This window comes from Cetorhinus maximus, chromosome 17 (genome assembly GCF_964194155.1).
Source record: "Cetorhinus maximus chromosome 17, sCetMax3.hap1.1, whole genome shotgun sequence".
Classification (NCBI taxonomy): Eukaryota; Metazoa; Chordata; class Chondrichthyes; order Lamniformes; family Cetorhinidae; genus Cetorhinus; species Cetorhinus maximus.
Genome location: NC_135895.1, coordinates 39,501,306 through 39,520,611, shown reverse-complemented (window position 1 = coordinate 39,520,611; position 19,306 = coordinate 39,501,306). Strand labels below are relative to the sequence as shown.

The 19,306-nt window shown below is 41.5% G+C and overlaps 2 protein-coding genes across 3 annotated transcripts in view; one reads left to right on the top strand and one right to left on the bottom strand.

Annotated features, from left to right (window-relative positions):
- The window catches only part of tmem69 (transmembrane protein 69), a 522,919-nt gene that overhangs the window by 452,431 nt on the left and 51,182 nt on the right, over positions 1-19,306 (bottom strand). The window lies entirely within an intron of this gene.
- LOC144692334 (riboflavin-binding protein-like) overlaps positions 1-19,306 on the top strand; it is a 62,739-nt gene that overhangs the window by 32,826 nt on the left and 10,607 nt on the right. For both annotated transcript variants that reach the window (XM_078561054.1, XM_078561055.1), the window contains exons 2-5: positions 1,249-1,410; positions 7,923-8,022; positions 11,500-11,628; positions 12,471-12,579. In XM_078561054.1, the coding sequence (XP_078417180.1) occupies positions 1,249-1,410; positions 7,923-8,022; positions 11,500-11,628; positions 12,471-12,579 (500 nt within the window). The remainder of the gene's footprint in view (positions 1-1,248; positions 1,411-7,922; positions 8,023-11,499; positions 11,629-12,470; positions 12,580-19,306) is intronic.

Genomic DNA, 19,306 nt, shown 5'->3' with positions numbered 1-19,306 from the left:
CCAATGAGGTACTTTTGAAGTGTCGTCAGTGTTATAATGTAGGAAGTGGGTTAGTTTAATATCTGCTATAAATGTGTATGTATCACTTGTCCACCTATTGCTCAGTAAATGCACGTATTTGTTAAATTCTAAACCAAGGTGATCACCTACTACTTTTCAACAACATTAAAGTCCCATGGGAGCACAGGAGAGCTCAAACATCTGAAATTGTTTACAAAAAAGTTTCCTATCCCTTATCCTAGGCTAAAATCAAAAACTTATCCAGGTAAAAAAAAATTGCAAATTTACTCTGGAGACCTTAGGAAGCTCTGGCTTACCAACGAGTGTAATCTCATATACAGGATTTCAGTGCAGGAGTAACACTATCTTACTGCAATTCTATAGAGTCTTGGTGAGACTACACCTGGAGTTTGGTGTACACTTCTGGTCTCCTTACCTAAGAAAGAATATACTTGCTCTTGAGGGACTGCAACAAAAGTTCATCAGACTGATTCCTGGGATGGCAGGATTGTCCTGTGAGGAGACTGTGCCTATATTCTCTAGAGTTTAGAAGAATAAGAGGTGATCTCATTGAAACATACAAAATTCTTACAGGGTAAGAACTTTTGCAGTAAGACAGTATTACTCCTGCACTGAAATCCTGTATATGAGATTACGCTCGTTGGTAAGCCAGAGCTTCCTACGGTCTCCAGAGTAAATTTGCAATTTTTTTTACCAGGATAAGTTTTTGATTTTAGCCTAGGATAAGGAATAGGAAACCTCTTTGTAAACGATTTCAGATGTTTGAGCCCTCCTGTGCTCCCATGGGACCTTGATGTTGTTGACAAGGTAGCTACAGCAAGGATGCTACCCCTGGCTGAGGGGTCCAGAACCAGGGGACACAGTCTCAGAATAAGGGATAGGCTATTTAGAACTGAGATGAGGAATTTCTTCACTCATGGGGTGAACCTTTGGAATTCTCTATTCCTGAGGGCTGTGGAGGGTCAGTCATTAAATATGTTCAAGACAGAGATTGATAGATTTCTGGACAGTAAAGATATCAAGGGATATGGAAATAGTACAGGAAAGTGGTGTTGAGGTAGAAGACCAACTATGACCTAGTTGAATGGCGGAGTAGGCTCAAGGGGCCAAATGGCCTACTCCTGCTAATATGTTTCTCCAGAAGCCAAAGTATCTAGATTTAGAGTGGGAGAAATATCCAGAAACATAACAAGAGCATAATACATCTATTTGCTTCTTTTCTTGCAGGTTCAAAGCCAGTGGCCATGATGATTACGATTCTGGGTATTTCTATTGCAACATTGACTCTGGCTATTCAGTGTTCTGGAGACAGATGTCTATCAGGATTAAATCACAAGGCAATGCCTGGCCCTGAGCCAGGCATGAGGGCATGCAAATTGTACTCCCAATGTAAGTTAAAGCAACCAAGCCAAAGGCAACTGAGAAGTGTAACAGTGATGTGATTCTCCTTTGGGAAATGAGGTCAGACTTTGACTTAGATAAGAAAGTAAAGAACCAGAGAAGACCAACTATCCAGCCAGCCCTAAAAATCCACTTCATTGAGTATCTAGCGAATTGTCCCATAAATTTCTCAGCAGCATAAGGGGTCGGTCATCTAGGATTGAGATAGGGGGTCGTGAATCTTTGGAATTCTTTACCTAAGACAGATGTGGATGCTCGGTTGATGAGTATATGCAACACAGAAACTCATTGATATTTTTTTGGTCAGAAGAGAATCAAGGAATATGGGGATAGGGCAGGAAAGTGGGGTTGATGTAGAAGTTCAGTCATTGTCTTATTGAATGGCAGGGCAGACTTGATGAACTGTAATAAAAACAGAAAATGCTAGAAAGACTCAGCAGGTCTGGCAGCGTCAGTGGAGAGAGAAACATTTTTTCTTTTTTTGCAAAAATATACTTTAGCAATAAAATATCTAAAAGATATTTCAAAATGGTCATCGCAAAAATTACAATGATATTCAAATTATCTACGTAGATCAAGTTGCAGACTGAGGTGCTTCAGTACAATAAAAAGACCATTACAAATATTTCAGAATGGTTATTGCAGAAAGTGCAATGATATTCAAATTATTTTCAGATAGATCATGTTGCACATTGAGGTGCTCCAGTGCAATAAAAAGACATTTACAAGCATTTCAAAATGGTTATTGCAGAAAGCACAATGCTATTCAAATTATCTACATAAGTCATGTTTCACTCTGAGGTGCTTCAATACAATTGTGATAGATGTAATATTTACTGTATACATTTGATGTGAGTCATACAGCCCAAGCAGTTCTACAGAATTCCCAGCCCCTCGGTGCACTATGGCCGCAAGGCCTTAGACAGCAATCTTTCCCCATTGTGCCTCTGCGGTGGCTGCCCCAAGCTTTAGTGCATCCCTCAGCACATAGTCCTGGACCTTGGAATGTCCCAGTTTGCAACACTTGGTCGAGGACAACTTTTTGCACTGGAAGTCCAACAAGTTTCAGGCAGACCATGGATACAGAGTTAACTTTTTTTTTACAAAAATATACCTTATTCATCAAATATCTGAAAGAACATTACAAAATGTTTAAAGGCCATCACAGAAAGTGCAATGATATTCAAGTTTTCTATATAGATCATGTTGCGCCCTGAGATGCTTTAATACAATTAAAGGAACATTACAAGCATTTCAAAATGGTCATTACAGAAAGTGCAATGATATTTAAGTTGTCTATGTAGATCATGTTTCACTCTGAGGTGCTTCAATACAATTGTGACAGGTATAATGTTCACGACACACATTCAATGTGAATCATACAACCTGAGCGGGTCTATACAATTCCCAGCCCCTCGGTACACTATGGCTGAAAGGTCCTGGACAGTGACCATTCCCCATTACACTTCTGCGGTGGCTGCCCCAAGCTTTAGTGCATCTCTCAGCACGTAGTCCTGGACCTTGAAATGTGCCAGACTGCAACAGTCGGTCAGGGACAACTCTTTGCACTAGAAGACCAAAATGTTTCAGGCAGACCAAAGGGAGTCTTTCACTGAGTTGATGATCCTCCAGCTGCAGTTGATGTTTGTCTCTGTGTGTGTCTCTGGGAAGAGCTCATAGAGCACAGAGATAAAAACAAAAAACTGCGGATGCTGGAAATCCAAAACAAAAACAGAAATACCTGGAAAAACTCAGCAGGTCTGGCAGCATCGGCGAAGAAGAACAAAGTTGACGTTTCGAGTCCTCATGACCCTTCAACAGAACTAAGTAGAAATAGGAAAGGGGTGAAATATAAGCTTATGTTTCACCCCTTTCCTATTTCTACTTAGTTCTGTTGAAGGGTCATGAGGACTCGAAACGTCAACTTTGTTCTTCTCCGCTGATGCTGCCAGACCTGCTGAGTTTTTCCAGGTATTTCTGTTTTTGTTTTGCCATAGAGCACAGAGTCCTATGTCACAAAGCTGCTTGGAATGAACCTCAACAAAAACCACTGTATCTCTCTCCAGACCTTCTTTGCAAAGGCACATTCCACAAGAAGGTGGACAACGGTCTCTTCTCCACCACAGCATTTCAAGCCTAGATGACTCTTCTTCAGTACTTGATGAATTATGTTGCCTCCTCCAGCTCCTATTTCTTATGTTCCCATGTAACTCTATCTGTCTACCTGAGCAATCCATTCCACACATTCATCACTTTGTGCTAAATAATTAAATATAAACAATCTGTTTACCTTCTGTAATAAGAAACGGTTTAACTTACAATTATTGCTGTGGGGATCACGTGACTGTATACACCAATCAGCACTAAGTGTGGGGAATCCTCTAGGTGGAGCTTTTTTGCCTTAGTCTTGGAACAAGCATGTAGCTTCATCTGGAATCTGTAAAGAAAGTTTACTGTTTCTTACAAGAAGCTCGTCCTGCACTCCAAGTTTATTACTTGGCCATGAGGATAAGTAGCGCCAACGTAGCACCTCACCTCGCGACTCTGAGGGAAGAAAAGAAGTATACTCACCAGCAATACCTCACACTGGCAGAATTGACCTGTACGACTCATCTGTGAAGGACTGGAGTCAATACATTGAGCGATTAGGGCTCTATTTTGTAAATAACAAAATAACGTTGGAGGAGAAACAAAAGGCAATTCTCCTAAGTGTTTATGAGAGCAAAACCTATAACCTAATCCATAGCTTGACAGCTCCGAACACGCCAAATTCCAGAATCTTCACCGAGCTAGTCAACCTCATGAAAGGACATTTTCAACCTAAACTGTCAGTGATCGTGCAAAGATTCAAATAAAATTTGAATAAGTCGATTGCAACGTACACCGCTAAGTTAAAATAGTTAATGGAGCACTGCGACTTCGATGATACTTTAAACAACAAGTTGTCAGATCATTTGGTTTTCAGCATAAACAATGATGCCATTCAGCGCCATTTACTTGCAGAAGTTGAGATAGACCTGAAGTGCGCCATGGAGATAGCGCCAGCAATGGAGAGTGCTGAGAGGGACTTGCTGGCTTTGCAGAGTGTACAACGTGGTGCTGTTTTGCAACTAGGGCAGGAACCTGCCGCCGGGCATGGCGTGAAGATCAGGGAGGCAACCGTGAAGTGGGACACGGTCCCTATTGCTAGTAAAACAAAAAGAACTGCTGGAGGCAGCTCACCAGTAACCCAGAAGTTAAAGTGTTACCATTGTGGGGGAAATCATGCAGCCGAAGTCTGTAGGTTTAAAGAGGCAGAATGCCGCTACTGCTACAAAAAAAGGGCATGTCTTTAAACAGTGCAAGGCTAGATTAAGACAGCTATTCAGATGGCAGGTCAAGTTAAATGAAGTGCACAATATAGAACAGCCAGAAGTTACTGAGGCTGACGTTTGTTCCCTACACAATCTGAAGGCCAGGAAAACTGAACCCATTATTGTTACACTTCAAGTAACTGGAAAGCCCCTGCTCATGGAGGTGGACACAGGTGCATTGGCCACAGTGGTGGGAGAACGCATCTTTAAATACCTCAGAGAAGGTACCCAGCCATTGAGTTTGGAGAAAACAGCCACTCAGTTAAAAACATATACAGAAGAAGCAATACAGGTGAAAGGCATCACCTCTGTACCTGTATCATACAGGCAACAGATTGGTTGAAAGAAATCCAACTAAATTTGTCCAAATTTTTTCAGGTCAGGACAAGAAGAAATCCTGAGTTGACAAGGGAATATGATGGTGTCTTTTGGAATGAGATAGAAGAACCAAAGGATCTTCACAGGAAGGAGGGATCCCCTCAGTTCATAGTTGGTTCCACAGGAAAATCATAAAAAGAAGCTAAATGAATGCAGTGCCATGCTGAACCAACTGAAGAAACAGTTGGAAGAAAAAACCCAACAGTGTTTGGTGTTCCAAGAGGAAGCCAAAAGATACAAAAAAGAGACAGAAGAACTGAAGAATCAGTTGATTGAGGCAATAGAAGGAAAAGTCATGGAACTTTCCAAGGTGCAAATGGATAACTCAACCCCTGATCTGAACCAAGTTAAGATTTCACCAGACAGAAATTTGGCCGACTGTGAAATCAAATTGAAAGATAAGACAAAACCCTGTGGCAAACACAAAAAGAAAAAAAAAGAAATCAAATCTGAAAAGTCAGTAGGATATGCATCCAGAACCCTTTCTGCAGCTGAGAAAGGTTACTCTCAAATTGAAAAAGCGGGATTATCTATCATGCTTGGAGTAAAGAAATTCCATCAATATTTGCATCGTCGGCACTTCACCATGGTGTCAGATCATAAATCACTGTTAGAGTTGTTCAATGTAGATACGACAATCCCACCAATAGCCTCTGATAGAATTCAAAAATGGGCTTTAATTTTGTTGACATACGAGTACACTTTTATGCACCATTGGGGTGTGCATATAGCAAATGCAGACGCCCTCAGTCATCTCCCTTTGCCCGACAGTATTACACATGTCCCCAGTACCTCAAGAGATAGCACTCGTGTTGAATTTCCTGGACTCCTCATCAGTCTGCATGAGACAGACAAAGAATTGGACAAATCCGGATACAATGTTAGCAAGTGTCCATGAACAGGTATTACAAGGATGGTCAAATGCACAAGTTCCTGAAGAATTAAAACCATTCTTTGCTGAGCAGAGTTGTTGAGATGGTATCTTATGGGGAGCAGGGGTAGTTATCCCTGTGCAAGGAAGAGAATCATTATTGGAAGAACTTCATAGTGAGCATTTTGGTATTTTGAAAATGAAGATGGCCGCACGAAGTTATATCTGGTGGCCATGTGTAGGCAGTGATATAGAAGAAATGGTGAAACAACAGAAGTTGCCCGTTTCAGTTCCACTCCATCCGTGGGAGTGGCCTGGTTGACCCTGGGTTGGAGTACATATAGACTATATAGGTCCATTTCTTGGCACCACGTTTCTTGTGACTATTGATTCATATTCCAAATGGATGGATTTGTTTGAAGTGAGATCACCTACTTTGTCAGCAACCATTGAATAACTGCACCAGAGTTTGTGTTCATGGTTTACTTGAAGATATTGTGTCAGACAATGGTACAGCTTTCACTAGCACTGAATTCCAAAGATTTGTGAACCTAAATGGGATTGAACACATCAGAACAGCATCATATCATCCGTCCTCCAATTGGTTAGCAGAAAGAGCAGAACAAACCTTTAAAACAGGCATGAAGAAACTATCAGAGGGAACATTAGAAACATAAGTTTCAAGATTCCTGGTCAGCTATCGCACAACTCCTCATGCTGGTTTAATACCTTCGGAATTGTTAATGAAGCGCTGACTTCATGCAAGATTGCGCCTAGTATTCCCTAATTTAGAGGGGAATGTTGCGAGAAACCAGGGTAGTCAGAAAGTGAATCATGACGTTCACAGTAAAGGCCAAGTGTTTACTGTGGGAGAGACAGTTTTAATACGAAATTTTACAAATGGACCGAGATGGGTCCCTGGTACAATCGTCTCTGAAACAGGACCTTTATCTTATCAGGTAGAAGTGGAAAACAGGATTGTAAGGAAACACATGGATCATCTCAGAAGTTGAGAAACCCTCCAACTACCAGTTAATCCACCTGAAATCAAAGCCGAAGCTTTGACCCCTGAGGTGTCAGCTCGACAAAAAATAGACATACCTGATGTCTCTGTTGAAGTAAATAATTCTGAACTGCCAGTATCTAAGGACGTCTCCGAAGCTGCAGTTCCTGTTCAAGTCGATCCAATGGAAGAACCTCCAGTTGTAGAGTTGCATCACTACTCGAATCCGACTCCTCAAAGACTAAATTTATAATGGCATGAATTGTATGTAATTGTGTATAATCTGGGTTAAGATGTTTTTGTAAATAAGAAGGTAAAACAAAATTAAAAGGGGAGGAATGTAGTAATTGTAAGCTAAACAATTTTTTACTGTTGTGGGGATCATGTGACTGTATAGACCAATCAGCCCTAAACGCAGGGAATCTTAGGGGTGGAACTTTTTAGCTTCGGTCTTGGAACAACCTTGTAGCTTCATCTGGAGCCTGTAAATAAAGTTTACTGTTCCTCCAAGAAACCCGGCCTGCACCCCAAGTTTGGTACACCTTCCCTCTTTGAAGCTTGTCTCTTTGCCCTGATTATAGAGTTTGTGGCACATTTTGTGCAGAGGTGCCTTGACTTCATTTGCATATTCCCACAGTGAATGATATCCATTGGTCACCAGATTAGGGCATCAAACTGTATTAATTTGTTCTCTGTTGCAGTGATCTGCCCTTTTGTTACTTTCCTATTTGATAAAAGCAGATCATGAATGATATTCACATGTAGAGTTTGTGACCTTCTCAGAAATACATGAACATTGTTTATATTCCTAAACTGTGATTTCTCTGCAAGATTTTGAGGAGGCTTATGACTAGGCTTGCTTTTCCAGGTTATTTGCTTGTTTTTCTTCCAATAGCTTCATGCTGCTTTTCCAACTACACTGAAGAGCTGGCTGTGACCCCAGTTACTAAGGTACAGAATACCTATTGGAACCGATGTGGTAATTTAAGCTCAAGGTAAGCCAACATTTTATTAAAAACTTTTAAGAATTCAGAATTCTTAACTTTTTGAATGGCCTCTGTTCCCTTTGGGTGGAAATAGTCCGAGCTGTGGCTATTGAAGACAATAGCCAGAGTTTGAAACTGGAATAGAACTCGCCAGTTAAAACCCCACCATGGCAAGTTGTGAAATTGAAATCAATATAAAAAATCTTGTTCAAAACAAAAAGCTAAAAGCTACTGCGGATGCTGGAAATCCAAAACAAAAACAGAATTACCTGGAAAAACTCAGCAGGTCTGGCAGCATCGGCGGAGAAGAAATCAGTTAACGTTTCGAGCCTTCATGGCCCTTCGGCAGAACTGCCGAAGGGCCATGAAGGCTCGAAACGTTAACTGATTTCTTCTCCGCCGATGCTGCCAGACCTGCTGAGTTTTTCCAGGTAATTCTGTTTTTGTAAAAAATCTTGTGATTTGTGCACTATAAAATTGCTGTGAAGCTGTAAAAATACAACTGGTTCAAAAGTCCTTAAGGGAAAGGATCTGTCATTCCTCACTAGTCTGGCCTACGTGTTACTCCTGTTCCACGCAAACAACAACAACTTGCATTTATATAGCACATTTAAGGTAGAAAAACGCCCTTGACACCTTATGAAAGTGTAATCAGACAAAATAGGAAAACAGAGATGAAGAAGGAGAATCTGGAAGGGGTGAACAAAACTTGGTCGATGGGATGTTTTTTAATGAAGGCCTTGGAGGAGAAAAGGCAGAGGGGTTTAGGGAGTGAATTTCAGATTGTTGGGCTTAGATGACTGTAAACATGGTCAACAATGGTGAGGTGAAGGGAAAGAGGAATCCACAAAAGTTCAGAATTACAGGAATAGAGAGTTCAGGTGGCATTGTAGGGATGAAGGAGGTTACAGGGATATAGAGGGGTGAGGCCATGAAGAGGTTTAAACACATGGATGCTGAGAATTTTAATGTTTGTGGCCTGGGACCTAGTGTAGTTAAGGAGGAATAGAGGTGATGGGTAAGGGAGATAGGATGTGGGTGGTAAAGTTACCAATTGGCAATGGGCTAAAGTTTACATAGGTAAGAAAGGGGGCAGGGAGAAGCTTGGAGATCATTGAAATAATTGAGTCTGGAGATGACAAAGTCATGGAGAAAGGTTTCAGTGACAGATGAACTGAGGCATAAGAAAAGGCAAGTTATGTGATGGAGGTGGAAGTAGGTAGCATTTGTGATGAAAGTACATGGAGATTGTGAAGAGTCTGGTTTTGCTTGAGACAATAGCCAGGGAGGGGATGGAATCAGTTTGTGTTGTGACCAAATGTCTGTAATCTTCCCAGTGTTTCACTGGAGGAAATTGTGCTCGTCTGAGAATAAATATCAAACAAGCAATATGAAGCAGTCTCTGAGCGCAGAAGCAATGGAGAGATTGAAAGAGATGAAGAGGTAGAGCTTAATAGTTGATATTTAATGCCCTAATGGCAAACTATTTATGAACAATTAACACCCACATCCCAAAACTACTTTAAAGACAAAATACTGTGGATGCTGGAAATCTGAAACAAAAACAAAAAATGCTGGAAAAGCTCAGCAGGCCTGACAGCATCTGTGGAGAGAAAGACAGAGTTAATGTTTCAAGTCCGTATGACTCTTCTGTCATATGGACTCAAAACGTTAACTGTCTTTCTCGCCACAGATGCTATCAGACCTGCTGAGTTTTTCCAGCATTTTTTGTTTTTGTCCCAAAACTACCTTGGTGTATGAGTGAACAAATGTTTATTGCATTCATATGACATTCCTATGTGCACTGTTTTAACAGAGGATTAACTGATTTAAAATAAATAGGTTAATTTCTTAGTTTAAGTTCAGTCTGAAGAATCTCATGTGGCATGTCAATGTCCTCAGGTTAATTCCTAGACTACAGTATTTGTGCAGAGGTAAGAAAAACGTCAGACAGATGTTATTTTTACAGTGGTGATATTATGCACACATTAATATGGTGTTGCTTTCAAAACAGTGACCATAACATAGTAGAATTTAGCATTCAGTTTGAGAGGGAGAAACTTGGATCGGAAACAACTGTGCTAAATTTAAATAAGAGTAATTACAAAGGAACGAGGGCAGAGTTGGCTGGGGTGGACTGGGACAGAATTTTAGCAGAAAAAACAGTTGATGAACAATTGCAGATGTTTAAGAAAATAGTTCATGACTCACAACAAAGATATATCCCAGTGAGAAAGAAGGATTCCAGGAAGGGGATAAACCAACTATGGTTAACCGAGGAAGTTAAGGACAGTCTCAAATTAAAAGAAAAGGCATACAATGTGGCAAAGATTAGTGGTAAGCCAGAGGATATAAAAACCAACAAAAGATGACCAACAAAAGACAAAATGCTGCAATTCAGTGTGATTTCCAATGCCATGTTTGATAAACAGAAAAAACCTTCTGTTTGAAGCTATAGTAGTTTTGTCACATTGTTTGCAGATTGATACATGTTGTTTTATTTTGGTATTGGTATTTATGCATTTGAACAGCTAAGCCTGCACAATATGATCAGAAATATAGCTTTGGCCAAGAAGACACCCTCCTTCAATGACAATGGCCGGGATTTTCCATGCCTGCTGGCCTCAGGCGTGATTGGTGATGTGAGCGGACAATATGGTGCGATTGGTTTCACGCTGGCCATCGGAAGTCGGGAACCTCATTGTAATACATCAGCAAATCATTGTAAGAGCTGCCCGCCGGACTCATCCCCCGCCCCGCCCCCCTTTTCTGTGCAGCTTTGGCACTGCCCACTGCTGCCACCCCCTACCATGCTGGGTTGGTGATGCCGCTGCCTGTCCTTTGGCCAGAGCAAGGGTAGAGAACATGTGGGGAGGCCTCCATGGCGTCTAAATGACATTCCAGTGATGCGCCATTAAACCTGGGGGCTGCAATCTTTTTGCTTTTAATGGACATCTTCCCTGCAGTAGTCATGGGCTGGAAACACTGAGATGCATGCGCGCGGCTGGACTTTAAATATGGTGCCCGGCTTGATGAAGCAGTGATGTGATGGCGTGGTGGGCGAATGAGAGCCCAACCACCATGGAAACGGCATGTTTCCCGGGAATACATAAGTAATGCAGCGGGTTTGGGATGATACAGCTGAAAACCCGCCATTGCGGCTGTACTTTGGGTGGAATCATCCCAGATTTGCACAATGACTATGCAGTACCTAATGGCATCTTTATGGAAAAAAAACCCTTATTATTTAAATATTGATAACAAAACAAAACACATTTAAGAATTGCACCGTAACTAAGTCATATTCTGCCATTTTAGCCACATATACCACAATATGGATACAAGTAAGGTGAAATTGTTTTACCTGGGAGCAGGTCATCCCTCCTGTGGAAAGATTATCAGAATAAAAATAGGACAAAACTGCAATAAATTGCAAGAAGTATTGTAGAGTGATTACTGATTATCTGTTGTTATTCATTACTGCAGATGTGAGGAGTACATGAAAAAAATAGATTGTTTCTACCATTGCTCACCCCATGCCTTCAACTGGATCAATCCCAATAATTCATATTCAATTCTTGCTGTTCCAATCTGTCAGGGCTTTTGTGATGACTGGTAAGTTTTTTTAAAAATTCTTTCTCTGGGACTATTCCAATATTTATTGCATTTCATCTTTTTTACAATGTAGAACTCTGATTTTCTGTCACAGAGTAAAACATTCTTTAGTGTATACTACGCCAGTGCAGTACTGAGGGAATGCTGCACTGTCAGGATTGTTGTTTTTCAGATGAGACATTAAACCGAGGCCCCATCTGCCTGCTCAGGTGGATGTAAAATAACCATTTTGAAGAGCAGGGGGGGTTATCCCCAGTGTTCTGGCTAAAATCTATCCCTAAATCAAAAACCGATCAAAAAAAAACAGATTATCTGGTTATTATCACATTTCTGTTTGTGAAGGCTTGTTGTGTGTATATTGGCTGCTGCATTTCCTACATCACAACAGTGCCTACACTTCAAAAGTACTTCATGGACTGAAGTGTGCTTTGAGGTCTCCGGTGAAAAGTGCTACATCAATTCAAGTCTTTCTTTTCTTTTTTTAATAATGTGTAACTTAAAATACATTAAATACTCATATGGTTTGACAAAGATATACTGGGAAAAGGAGTTTGTAAACATTTCATACTTTTAAATGTTGTAATATTTGATGAATTTTGTACTCATCAAAGTGAAAGATACGTGTTTAGTTTTGAAAGCAATGTCAATCATTGCTAGTACTCCACCAAGCCCAACATCCATGTTTTATTCAGGTCTCAAGAAGAAGTTGGAGTGGATGAATGGAGGAATCATGTGAGTGGGCAATCACACTGATGGTAACCCACCAGTGCAAAGAAGGTTCAGCTTATCAGTGGAAGTAATCTTAAAGCAGTTATTAATGAACAAACATTTGTTGTCTACAGGTTTGCAGCCTGTAGAGATGACCTGACCTGCACTAGAAACTGGCTTTCTGATTGGGAATGGGATGATCAAGGGAATAACTGCAGAAGTGAATGCATTCCATTCCATCAGGTAAGAACAGTAGAATTGCATTTTAATGGACAGTTGATGGATTTAACACACAGATATGGCAATGCAGATAATGTAATGGCATATTTTGTTTTGGTAACACATTGAAAGGGACAACATTCCCATGATTAATAGTCAGGATAAATCAGGTTTATTGATATCCACCATAAATTATGGAATTTTGTATCGATAGATTGATAAACACGAATTCTCTTGTAGTCTATGCTAATTTTGGTAATGTGATCCATACAGATTCAACACCAAGTTTGTTCAAAAGAGTTGTGAGAATTCTTCAAGGTTTGGGGTGAGTTGAGCAGTGAGTGTAGCCTATAATAAGTTATATTTTTAAAGGACTTTTAATGTGGAAAAATGTCCTATGGCACATCACAGAGGCAGAGGGGAAAATGGACTCTGAGCTAAAGAAGGTGATATTAGGAGGTGACAAAATTTTGGTCAAAGAGGTTGGTTTAAAAGAGTATCTTAAAAGAGCAGAAGAAAGTAGAGGTAGTGGGTATGGGGAGGGAATTCCAGAGAGGGAGACTTAGTTAGCAAACGACATGGCTATCCAGAGTGGGGTGAATGGGGATGAAATGAAACTGAAATCAGAACACCAGAGAATGCAAGGTGTAGGCTGGAGGAAATTATAGATATAGGGAGAGGAGATGCCATGGACGGATTTAAGCAGAAGGACGGGAATTTTAAATTTGAGACATCAGAGGACTGAGAGACAATATCGATTGCCTTGGACAGGGATGATGCACAAATTGAATTTGGTGCAGGATATGATATGGGCAGCAGACATTTGAAAGTTTATGGAGGATGGAATGCTGGCCAGGAATAGTTTAGCCTGGAACTAACAAAGGCATGGATAAGAGTTTCAGAGCTAAATGGACTGAGCTGATTGATGGACAATGTTGTGCAAGTGGAAGTGGGCTTTGTAATGGAGATGCAGGTAGAGTGTTTCAAAACCAACAACCTCTAGTCCGAGTCCGTGCTGGATTTCGGATCTTTTTTGGAAAAAAATTGGAACCCTAATTCAATCAATAAGGGATATATGAAATCAAGATAATAAGTTTCTTTAGTAACATAGAAAATAGCCACAGGAGTAGGCCATTCAGCCCTTCGAGCCTGCTCCTCCATTCATTATGATCATGGCTGATCACCCAATTTAATAGCCTGCTCCTGCTTCCTCCCCATAGCCTTTGATCCCTTTCACCCCAAGAGCTATATCTAACTCCTTCTTGAAAACATACAATGTTTTGGCCTCAACTGCTTTCTGTGGTAGTGAATTCCACAGGCTCACCGCTCTCTGGGTGAAGAAATTTCTCCTCATCTCAGTCCTAAATGGTCTATCCCATATCCTCAGACTGTGACCCTTGGTTCTGGGCTCACCCACCATCAGGAACATCCTTCCTGCATCTACCCTGTCTAGTCCTGTTAGAATTTTATTGGTTTCAATGAGACCCCCCTCATTCTTTTGAAGTCCAGCGAATATAATCCTAACCGACTCAATCTCTCCGCATACGTCAGTCCCGCCATCCCAGGAATCAGTCTGGTAAACCTTCGTTGCACTCCCTCTATAGCAAGAACATCCTTCCTCAGATAAGGAGACCAAAACTGCACACAATATTCCAGGTGTGGTGTCACCAAGGCCCTGTATAATTGCAGCAAGGCATCCCTGCTCCTGTACTTGAATCCTCTTGTTATGAAGGTCAACATACCATTTGCCTTCTTTACCGCCTGCTGCACCTGCATGCTTACCTTCAGCAACTGGTGTATGAGGACACTCAGGTCTCATTGTACATTCCCCTCTCTCAATTTATAGCCATTCAGATAATAATCTGCCTTCCTGTTTTTGCTACCAAAGTGGATAACCTCACATTTATCCACATTATACTGCATCTGCCATGCATTTGCCCACTCACTCAGCTTGTCCAAATCACACTGAATCGTCTCTGTATCCTCCTCACAGGTCACCCTGCCACCAAGCTTTGTGTCATTTGCAAATTTGGAGATATTACATTTAGTTCCCTCATCTAAATCATTAATATATATTATGAATAGCTGGGGCCCCAGCGCCGATCCCTGTGGTACCCCACTAGTCACTGCCTGCCATTTGGAAAAAGACCCATTTATTCCTACTCTTTGTTTCCTGTCTGTCAACCAGTTTTCAGTCCATCTCAATACACTACCCCCAATCCCATGTGCTTTAATTTTACACGCTAATCTCTTTTGTAGGACTTTGTCGAAAGCCTTCTGAAAGTCCAAATAAACTGGCTCCCCCTCATGAACTCTACTAATTACATCCTTGAAAAATTCCGGTATGTTTGTCAAGCATGATTTCCCTTTCGTAAATCCATGCTGACTCTGTCTGATTTTGCCATTGTTTTCCAAGTGCTCAGCAATTAAATCTTTTATAATGGACTCTAGAATTTTCCCCACTACCGATGTCAGGCTGACTGGTCTATAATTCCCTGTTTTCTCTCCAACTCCCTTTGTAAATAGTAGGGTTACATTAGCTACCCTCCAATCAAATCCAGGTATTTAGTTTGGTCAGCCATTTCTTTGCTCCCCGTTATAAATTCCCCTGTTTCTGACTGTAAGGGACCTACATTTGTCTTCACCAACTTTTTTCTCTTCACATACCTATAGAAAATTTTACAGTCAGTTTTTATGTTCCCCGCAAGCTTACTCTTGTACTCTATTTTCCCCTTCCAGAGTCTATAGAATCTCAGAAGCTGACCACCAACGCATCCAATATTTCTAGGGCCACTTCTTTAATTACTCTGGGATGTAGATTATCAGGCCCTGGGGATTAATCGGCCTTCAATCCCATCAATTTCTCCAACACCATTTCCCTACTAATACTGATTTCTTTCAATTCCTCCCTCTCACTAAACCCTGTGTTCCCCAACATTTCTGGTATGTTATTTGTGTCCTCCTCTCTGAAGACAGAACCAAAGCAGGTATTTAGTTTGGTCAGCCATTTCTTTGTTCCCCATTATAAATTCTCCTGTTTCTGACTGTAAGGGACCTACATTTGTCTTCACCAACCTTCTTCTCTTCACATACCTATAGAAACTTTTACAGTCAGTTTTTATGTTCCCCGCAAGCTTACTCTTGTACTCTATTTTCCCCGTTTTAATCAACCCCTTGGTCCTCCTTTGCTGAATTCTAAAGTGCTCCCAATCCTCAGGTCTGTTGTTTTTTCTGGCCAATTTGTATGCCTCTTCCTTGGATCTAATACTACCTCTAATTTCCCTTGTAAGCCATGGTTTGGCCATCTTTCCTATTTTACTTTTGCGCCAGACAGGAATAAACAATTGTTGCAGTTCACCCATGTGCTCTTTGAACGTTTGCCATTGCCTATCCACCATCATCCCTTTAAGTAACGTTTCCCAATACATCATAGCCAACTCGCGCCTCATACCATCATAGTTTCCTTTATTATGTTTCAGGACCCTAGTCTCAGAATCAACTACGTCACTCTCCATCTTGATGAAGAATTTTATCATATTATGGTCGCTCATCCCTAAGGGGCCTCGCACAATTAGATTGCCAATTATTCCTTTCTCATTACACAATACCCAGTCTAGGATGGCCTGTTCTCTAGTTGGTTCCTCAATGTATTGGTCCAGAAAACTCCAGGAATTCCTCAACGGTATTGTTATTAATTTGATTTGCTCAATCTATATGCAGATTAAAGTCACCCATAATTACAGATGTTCCTTTATTGCATGCATCTCTAGTTTCCTGTTTAATGCCATTCCTAACATCACCACTACAGTTTGGGGGTCTATACACAGCCCGCACTAATGTTTTTTGCCCCTTAGTGTTTCTCAGCTTTACCCATACAGATTCCACATCGTCGGAGCTAATATCTTTCCTCCCTATTGCGTTAATTTCCTCTTTAACCAGCAATGCAACTCCGCTGTCTTGTCCTTTTTGTCTGTCCTTCCTAAATACTGAATACCCCTGGATGTTCAGTTCCCATCCCTGGTCACCCTGCAGCCATGTCTCCGTAATGCCGACTATATCATACCTGTTTACATCTATTTGCGCGGTTAATTCATCCACTTTATTGCAAATGCTCCTCGCGTTAAGGCACAAAGCCTTAAGGCTTGTCTTTTTAACGTTACTTGTCCCGTTCCCACTATTTTTCACTGAGGCCCTGTTTGATTCTTGCCTTTAATTTCTCTGCCTACCACTTTTCTTATTCCCCTTTCTGTCTTCTGTTCTTGTCCTTGATTCCCCCTCCTCTGACTCCTTGCATAGGTTCCCATACCCCTGCCATTTTAGTTTAAGCCCTCCCCAACCACTCTAGAATACATATTAACGTGTTTTCTATCCAACTGAGTTTCTAGCCTTTCTAGAACACAGTCCTGCCAAAGAGCTTCACCTGTCTTTTCTACTGCTGCTAACAAGTTGGATCTGACATATTGGGGGTATCTACTGGCTTTTATTGACATGATTGCTTTAATTTTATTGCCCTGCTCACTGTGTCACTATCACTACTGTATCTGGACTTGTAATTTTTTTAAATTGCATTAATTTAAAACATGTCCCATTTTCAGACACTGCCAGTTTTCAAATAGCCGAATTTGAAGGACTTGTACTGTAATATGGGCTCAGAAGCTCAGCTTGAGGTCAAATAGGATGTCAAGGTTGCACCCAGTCTGGTTCAGCCAAAGACAGTGGCTAGGGAAAGGATAGAGTCAGTTGCAAAGGCATGGAGCTAATAGTTGCGGAATTCTCAATACTTAGTTGGAAGAAATTGAGGCTCTTCCAAGACTGGATGTAAAGGTAACAGAGGCAGCGAATGGATTGAGAAAGGTGCTGAAGAGGTACAGCTGAGTGTTGTCAGTGTACATGTAAACTCTGACCTCATGTCAGTCAATAATATTGGCAAAAGGCAGCACTTAGTTGAGCCAAATGAGGGACTGAGGCATCAATTCTTGGGGACTCTCTAAGTGGCTGTGCGGGAGTGGGAGCTGAAGCCATTGTTAGGGATGCAATGGTGATGATTAGATCGGTATAAATAGAATCAAGTGGGGCAGTCCCACTGAGCTCGACAATGGAGGATTGGTGTTGAAAGACGATGGTGCAGTCAACCACATCAAAGGCTGGCGTGTAGTTCATGATGACGAGGATCTATAATGCACCATTGTTACAATCAAAAACAATGTTGTTCGTATTTTGGCGTCACTTCATTGCAGTGAAAGGGGCAGAATTCCAATTGGAGGGATTGTGACAGGCAATTGCAGGAGAGGTGAGTTACTGATTGGCTAGTGTCTCTTAGCTCAGGGCTCTTCAGCGAGGCAGTTGTTGAAAAATAGAGGACAGATTAAGTTTGTTCTCTGTAACTAGAGCTGCTCACCTTGTGATTTCAGTACTTTTAAATGTTTTGCTCTAAATCATTCCAATGACGTGCATGACCTTCTGAAAGGACTATCTCCACATGCATTCCAACGTGAGCAGTGTACTCTTCCTTCTTCTTGAGTTCTCTGCTTGAAGGCAGCTCCTTGGCGCTTATTTGCTGAACCATGACAAAGTGCCGTGATTTTTTACCACAGGCAGGGCATGGTGGTAAAGCCAAGACTGCCTCAGCCAGAACAGGGATCAAACCCCATTCTGTTGGCTTTAATCTGATCCACATACTAGCCATCTAGCCAACTGAACTGAATGTCCCCCTTGCAACCTTCCTAGGAGGTTGCAAAAACACAGAGATACACGGTTAGAGAAATGACAATAATTATTCGCTGTTGCCAGGTTCTCCAAAGTTTAACTAGATCTGTGTTGAACTAATAAATCTTATACACACATTAATTACTGCTAGGTGGCCTTCCCTTTTTATATTTGATTTCCTTGGAACATCTGGGAGACTTGGACAGTATTTGTTACTTTGCAGGTGCAATAGTCATTGATCAATAGAAATGATGACGGGTGTCTGCCAGAGCTGTTTCACACTGCACGATATGATTTATTTTCTTTGAATTATGTCTATCCCCTAGTGGTAGGAAGAAGGCATCTAACAAATGAAAATTACAGCTGACAAGGTCAAATATCCAGTCCAGGACATTGTTTGGGCCAGATGGCTTTTGAATTTGTATAAGTTGGATGAAACTGGCCTCCTCTCTGCCAGGGTTTCTCTTCCACAGCATAACAAAGACATGACACAGCTCGATGTTCTTTAAAAGGTCATAACCAGAGCACTTGCTTGTACTTAGGTCAGGCATCAATGTTTACACCAGGGGCAGACTTTTTTGCTCGACGGGCGATCGCACACCCGACCCGCTCGAGCTCGAAATAACACGCAATGACATCAGCTGAGCCTGCCGACGTCAACGCGCACTCTCGTGATGTTTTACTTGATGGGTGTGCGATGGAGATGGAGGCACGCCTGCCATTAATTAAGAGGCCAGTTAAGGCCCTTGACACACGTAGCCCGTCCGATTTTATGGCCATCGCGCAGGCAAAACGGGCAGCCGGGCAGGCCACAATTAACAAAAGCTCATCCACAGGTGGGATAAGAAGGGTCAGTGGAATTGTCAATGCGAGTAGTGGGGAGTTTTGGATGTAACTTGATGCTGGTTGCTTCTGTGAACTGGACAGCTTCATCTCACTTCAGAGCTGCATTCTGAGCATTTCTACACTTCATTTCAGAACTCATTGTTGTCTTCCAGGCCCCCGGAGGATTCAGACCATGTGGACCCTTTCAAGTACCAGACAG